Here is a 6,377-nt window from a genome sequence, read left to right as displayed (position 1 = left end):
TTTTCTTTGGGCAGATCATGGTCCGTGTCACTAAGTCACACGTAAAAATTACAAGCAATATTTCCAAGTTGTTTTAAAAATACATAATGAAGGTTTTCGTCCTAAGTTTATTCATTAAGTCATTGTTTGTTTGCCTCAAGGTCTTGCATTAAGGTCAAAAATATGTAGATTATCACCAAGACATGCGTGTAACATACAAAAAAAGTCTCTAAGGTATTTATAATATATCTACGGTATAGGTAATTTATCGCCGACTGTCTCGGGCGGTGACTACCAGTTGATTGGTGGCGATTTTGACATCAACCTTCCTCAAAAGCATTGTTGATTTCAAAATTGAGCAGCCGCAAAAATCTTCGCCAAACTCCTTGATCCTAAACTGCGACCCCTTATGTGGGCTGGTAAATGTGATAACAACCTGGGATTTGCACTCCGGCCTTTCAGGTATTAAATATGGAAATGGCACTTCCAAAATTTTGAAACCGAGCTGGACCTTCACTGCATCTCCGACTACTCCCTTGAACACCCCACACTTATCTTTGTGCTCGCCCCTATGGAAATTAGGGTTGGTGTTGATGAGACGAAGGCTCAGCCTCATGTTGGTGAAGCAGTCATCTCTGAGCCAATATGGAGAAGTGGCTGCCATAACGGCCTCAGTATCTATTGACTTTGAATTAAATGCATACTTACCATCATTGCCACAGCAGGGGGTTCGTGAGCTTGGGTTCCAAGCTGGGGTTGTAGGGATATCTTCTGAGTTAGGAAGCGGAGTAGATGGCCCTGCAATGGCCGGAGTCTGCACAAGGAAAGCAGCGGGATAAGGGACTGATGGTTGCGTATCTGGCAAGGGGTAACCAGGGAACAAGAAGCTTGCCAGAGTACCGGGCGGAGGTGCTGGCTTGAGTGGGTAAGTAAAGTCGGTGAGAAGCTCTCGAGGCCTGGGTGGCTGAAGACTTTCATTGGCACTGGAAGCTGATTAGCAATGATTTCAAAAAATAAGATGAAGCGCTTGCATGATTTTTAGAGAAATAATGTCAAAAACTTGTGGGCGTTGGAGGCGTGCTGTGAAGCATTCACTCTGAACTTCTTGCATAGCTGAAGCCAAGAGGGAAGGAGGAGGCAAGAATGGGTGGATCTGGGATCAACACCCATGAGTGAGCAATGAGCAGTTACAAGATACTCAGCTGGCCCAACATGATTATGCATACTGTAGGAAGTACAGATATACAAAGCACTACATGTAGTGCAAGAGGATGGCAAGACTGCTGACAAGATGGTGGTTCAAGACAAAAGATCAATATATTATGTAAGATATCCAAATCTAGCTATATACCACTGTTTGACTATGGCCTCTGGGCATTCCCTTCCAATCCTATATCACACGTGCCTTGAGCTCGACCAAGACCCTTTTTTCACTGACCGTGCTTTTGATTCTGCCTCGGTAACCTCTAAAATCCCCCTTGGTGACCATTACTTGTTTTCCTACAAGATGACTGTTAGAGTCCCCCTTCATGACACGCTTTTGCGCATCTGTGAAGGGAGCTTTCAATTCCGAGGACTCTGTTCCAAAGACGAAGGGGGAGGTGAAGAACTGGACAATTCCCGGAGATACCTCTATCTAAAGGATGACAGAATGTAAGAAGTATAATATAACAAAAAGCAAGACATTTACCTCTGTACCAGTCCTGTCATTGAAGACGCACACATAGTCCTCGTCTTGATTCACTACCCAACCCATAACACCTTCGTGGTCTCCCAAAAGAATGCGGACTTCATCTCCTGCTTTGAGATCTTTTTGAAGGGACGAAAAGGGTACAGTGGTTGTTACATCCTCCATCGTTAAAGAAATGACGGCTTCATTTTCCATTATATCCTCAATCGTTCCAAAAAGCCCCCTCAAAGCTCTGTGAGTGATTTTCACCCCGTCGCCTATTCGAAGGATCCCGGCTGACATTCTCACCATTGTGTGCTATCGGACGCTGAGTGAAATGTCCGAGCAGGTGCTAAAAAGCTCAAATTCCCTTGATGTCGGTACTACATCTTCTGTGGTGTACCAATCCATGTTGACTTCCGAGAAATATGCATATCCATCAGCATTGTACAATACTCTGTGGAATAAGTACAAGCTGTTGCACTCTTGAAAAGCCCGATGAAACCGTTGCTTCTCCAGTGTTGGATTGAAGAGGGCTTGGGGAGGCTGCTCTGGTGCTTTAGCTCTTCTATTTAGCTCACAATTGGGCTTGTAGGTGGCTGTGAACTCGTCGTCTGTCTCATCATTTCGGTCATCAGCCAAACTTTTGTAGTGAAAAAACTGGACATTACACACTTTTGTAGTGAAAAAGGCAGACATCAGTAAATTTTGTAGTCTATGTCTGACTTTTGTAGTCTTTTGTTATGTTTTCTAGTCCATTAGTACATTTTGTAGTCAGTCAGAGTCAATTTCCCATTTAGGGTATATGCCTTCCTTTTGGGGTCAATTTTCCCACAATACAACTATTGTAGCCTCATCTATTAGTTTTCTAAATGTGTTGAAATCATGTTGTTTGGTGATGTTTTCATGGAGAAAAATGCAAAAAAAAAAAAAAAAAAACCGCGGTGGTGAGAAAAATCTTTTACCTCATATCTCCACAACAGGTAAACTTTAGAACATAATTCAAACAGATTCTGGAAGCTACAAAGCAGGGCTACAACTTTGGATTTTGACCATTTTAGGAAATTGGTCATGTGACCACTCCACCAGAAACCCATTGCATGGACCCCTAGCTGTATTGTCATTCTTATCTTGATTTCTCCACTTTTTGGTCATATCCAATCATATTTCCTCTTTTTTATATATACTGTAGACCCTGAAAGCAGTACCTGACATCCTATACACCATTCCTATTTTTAGCTCTCATTTCCTGGCTATTTTTAGAACAGTGAAATACCCAGAGCTACATTTGAAAAATCACAATGAAATATCCAGGGTTACATTTGAAAAATCACAATAAAATATCCAAGGATAGATTTGAAAAATCACAATGAAATATCTGGGGTTACATTTGAAAAATCGCAATGAAATATCAAGGGATACATTTAAAAAACCACAATGAAATGCCCAAGGATAGATTTGAAAAATAGCAATGAAATGCCCAGGGATACATTTGAAAAATAGCAGTGAAATATCCAGGGATACATTTGAAAAATCGCAATGTAATATCAAGGGATACATTTAGAAAATCACAATGAAATGCCCAGGAATACATTTGAAAAATCGCAATGAAATATTCTAAGGTATCAATGAAAAATTCCAATGAAAGGTACAAGGTATCTATTGAAAAACCGCCATTGAGATGGCTTGACAGACTTATGAAATGCCCAGAGAGAATTTCTCATATTTTATCAGAAATCCCAGGCAATTTAATGATTGAAAGGCTTAGGCTCATGTATTGAAATGCCTTTCATAAATATCTCAGTGTTATAGATTGTCGTCTGTAGGCTTAAGTCTAGGTTATATGATAAAAGTGGTAGCCACCAGTCCGCGTATCTCGGTAAAGGCAAGAAAACACATTTCAGTCACCCTGTAGCTAACATGACGTTCAGTCACCCAACTCAAAACAACTTGTCACAAGCACTCAAGGAATTATTTGGAATCAAAGAATCTAATACAGATACCGGAGAGCCATTGGATTTTGGTAGTAGAGAAGGGCACCTGCATGAGTCTCAGAGCGGCGACAATGAATCAGTCCACTCCCATTCACACAAGTCTGTAGACCAAACTCGAAAGGTACAAGGAGGAGGAGGAGGAGGCGATCCCGGAGATTCTGACGGTGACGATAGCAGTCATGGTAAAGGAGGTGGAGACCCTCACAGAAATCCCAGGAAACCGCTAACGCCTAATCATTCTAGAAGAAATCCCTTTGGCGTCGCATCGGATGAATCGAGAGACTCTGCCAGTAAACCACTTCTGGAGCCCCAATCCAATCTAAAGCTCAAGGTGGACGCTATACCAACCTGGGATGGGAATCCAGAAGGTTTGAGACGATGGCTTTTGAAGGTTAACAGTTTGGCTAAAAGGTCTCAGACAGTCTTCAAACAGTTAGGAACACTCATTCCAACTCGACTTACAGGTTCAGCAGAGATCTAGTATTACAGTCAAAATGTCAAAATGTGCGACAGAATTGAGCAAGATTGGAATACTTTGCGCACAGCCATTGGTGAGTACTACATGAATCGTACGTTCCTTGATAAACAAAAGGTGCACGCAAATCATGCATTGTACCATGACACAAGCAATGGACGGGAAACCCCTAGCGAATACATTATTTGCAAACTAGAGCTTTTACAGTTTGTATACAACTATACTGACAGAGAATTAATTGACGAGATCATGGAAGGGGCCCCCTCCTATTGGAACTCCATCATCACTCCACATTTATTCCAGGAACTCCAGGAATTTTGACGATCCATCAAATTCCATGAAGACTCTCTTATTAAGCTGGGAGGAGGAGATAATTCCTTCAATAAACCTAGTGGTCAGTATTCTAAGGAGAGCTCTCAACGCAGTCCTTATAATCCGTTTGGGAATGCACACGTTAATCTGGTCAGATGGTCTAAAATCACCGCTAATCCCCAATTTCCCAAGGACAACTCCAACGTCTCACTGTGAGGAACACCAGAGGAGAAGGGAGCACAGCCTTGTTGTCATTGTGGCAGTGGAAAACACTGGGACAACGATTGTAAGCACACAAGGAAAGGGGAGAAGTGAGCAAGGACTAACATGGTGTGATATAGGATTGGAAGGGAATGCCCAGAGGGAGGTCTTTACGCTGCCACTGCTTTTCCGAGCGGACTCCGGCTGGACTCTGTCGAACTGAGGGTATGCAGAACAGATATTTTTCTGCTTTGCAACTGCAGCAAATTTTCCGGTGAATGTCCGAAGCTTTTCCGAGCATTTTTGGTCAGACTGAAAAGTCCGACAGACTTTTCCAACGGACTTCCAATGGACTAACAGCAAACTAGCAGCCAGTCCACTGGAAATGACCAGCAAGTGCCAATGGAATTCCAGTGGACAAATCCAACAGAAGTCCAACGGAATTCCAACAGAGTGTTGTTATTATTATTAATATAACATAAAAAAATGCAACATCAGGGAATTGAACACTCAACCTTAGGATCTGAGGCATATGGAACACAATGCTAAACCAACTGCACCAAGGTGCCTTTGATATAAGTAAGTACTTGATACTATACATACCTACAGTTTGACTGCTTTCCTAAAATGGTCATCGGGAAACACCGACACATCATTTTGCCATCGTCAATGATCCCACGTCGCTTGTCCTCAACCACATCCATCCCCAGCAACAACAGCCCACCGACCCACAACAACACAACACGCAACGTGGATGGCACAACAACACAACAACATGACGACAGGACGACGCAACAACAACAATGCGACAATGCAATGACGTGACAACAACAACACGACAACGCGATGACGCGACAACGATGACACAACAACGACACAACAACATGACGACGACGACACAATGATGTGTCAATGACACGCGACGTGGACGACACAACGACAAAGGGAGCAGCCACCACCCACGACATGCGAGGACAACAACACGAGAACGACAACACAACAACACAACAATGATGACACGATGACAACAACATGACAACATGACAACATGACGACAACGATGACATGCGAGGATAACGACACGACACATGAGGACAACGACAAAACACGCAACGTGAGGATGGCGACATGACACAACGCAGCGACACGTCAACCATGCACGCCAAGGGCCATGTGTGAACGGGGATGAGGGCCCAGCACCACCATTCCCTCCCCCCTCCATTACTCACCATTCCCTCCCCTCACCATTACTCACCACTCCCTCCCACCACCCTTACTCCCCTCCCTTGCTGCTCACCACTCCCTCCCCCCTCCCTTGCTCCCTCCTCCTCCCTTACTGCTCCCCACTCCCTCCTCCCTTGCTGCTCACCATTCCCTCCCCACTTCCTCTTCCCTTGCTGCTCACCACTCCCCACTCCCTCCTCCTCCTCCCTTGCTGCTTACCATTCCCTCCCCCCTCCCTTTCTGTTCCTCCCCCCTCACTTTTTGTCCCTTCCCCCCTCCCTTTCTGATCACCACCCCCTCCCCACTCCCTCCCCCTTCTCTGTAACATAGAATGTAGTAAAATAAATTTATGTAGTTATAAAATATACTTTGTTTTTTGAAACCTCAATGTCTTAAGGAATTCAGCATAAGGTCTGACCAGGGCCTGACTTGTTTAGATTTACTTATAAGAATTGCAGACTGGACACTGAAAGTCTGTTGGAAGTTGTGCCATTTTTGCTTAGAAGTCCATTGGAAGTCCAGT

At 43.8% G+C, this 6,377-nt stretch overlaps 4 protein-coding genes across 4 annotated transcripts; 2 read left to right on the top strand and 2 right to left on the bottom strand.

The window, feature by feature from the left end:
- Nucleotides 1-244: 244 nt before the first annotated feature.
- On the bottom strand, nt 245-1,090 carry LACBIDRAFT_310187 (uncharacterized protein; the record flags this gene model as incomplete). The annotated part of the gene is made up of 3 exons (XM_001887303.1): nt 245-636; nt 688-962; nt 1,011-1,090. The coding sequence occupies 3 exons, from the start codon at nt 1,088-1,090 to the stop codon at nt 245-247; spliced, it is 747 nt and encodes a 248-aa protein (XP_001887338.1).
- Nucleotides 1,091-1,369: 279 nt separating this feature from the next.
- On the bottom strand, nt 1,370-1,834 carry LACBIDRAFT_310186 (uncharacterized protein; the record flags this gene model as incomplete). The annotated part of the gene is made up of 2 exons (XM_001887302.1): nt 1,370-1,615; nt 1,670-1,834. The coding sequence occupies 2 exons, from the start codon at nt 1,832-1,834 to the stop codon at nt 1,370-1,372; spliced, it is 411 nt and encodes a 136-aa protein (XP_001887337.1).
- Nucleotides 1,835-3,568: 1,734 nt separating this feature from the next.
- Nucleotides 3,569-4,123, top strand: LACBIDRAFT_310185 (uncharacterized protein; the record flags this gene model as incomplete). Its single annotated transcript, XM_001887365.1, has 1 exon — nt 3,569-4,123. One exon carries the CDS (start codon nt 3,569-3,571, stop codon nt 4,121-4,123), a length of 555 nt encoding a protein of 184 aa, XP_001887400.1.
- Nucleotides 4,124-4,144: 21 nt separating this feature from the next.
- LACBIDRAFT_310184 (uncharacterized protein) lies at nt 4,145-4,438 on the top strand (the record flags this gene model as incomplete). The annotated part of the gene is made up of 1 exon (XM_001887364.1): nt 4,145-4,438. The coding sequence occupies one exon, from the start codon at nt 4,145-4,147 to the stop codon at nt 4,436-4,438; it is 294 nt and encodes a 97-aa protein (XP_001887399.1).
- Between the last annotated feature and the right edge of the window lie 1,939 nt (nt 4,439-6,377).

This window comes from Laccaria bicolor, genomic scaffold, assembly GCF_000143565.1.
Source record: "Laccaria bicolor S238N-H82 LACBIscaffold_44 genomic scaffold, whole genome shotgun sequence".
Classification (NCBI taxonomy): domain Eukaryota; kingdom Fungi; phylum Basidiomycota; class Agaricomycetes; order Agaricales; family Hydnangiaceae; genus Laccaria; species Laccaria bicolor.
Note: the sequence above shows the minus strand (reverse complement) of the source record. Positions and strands in the feature narration are given on the sequence as shown.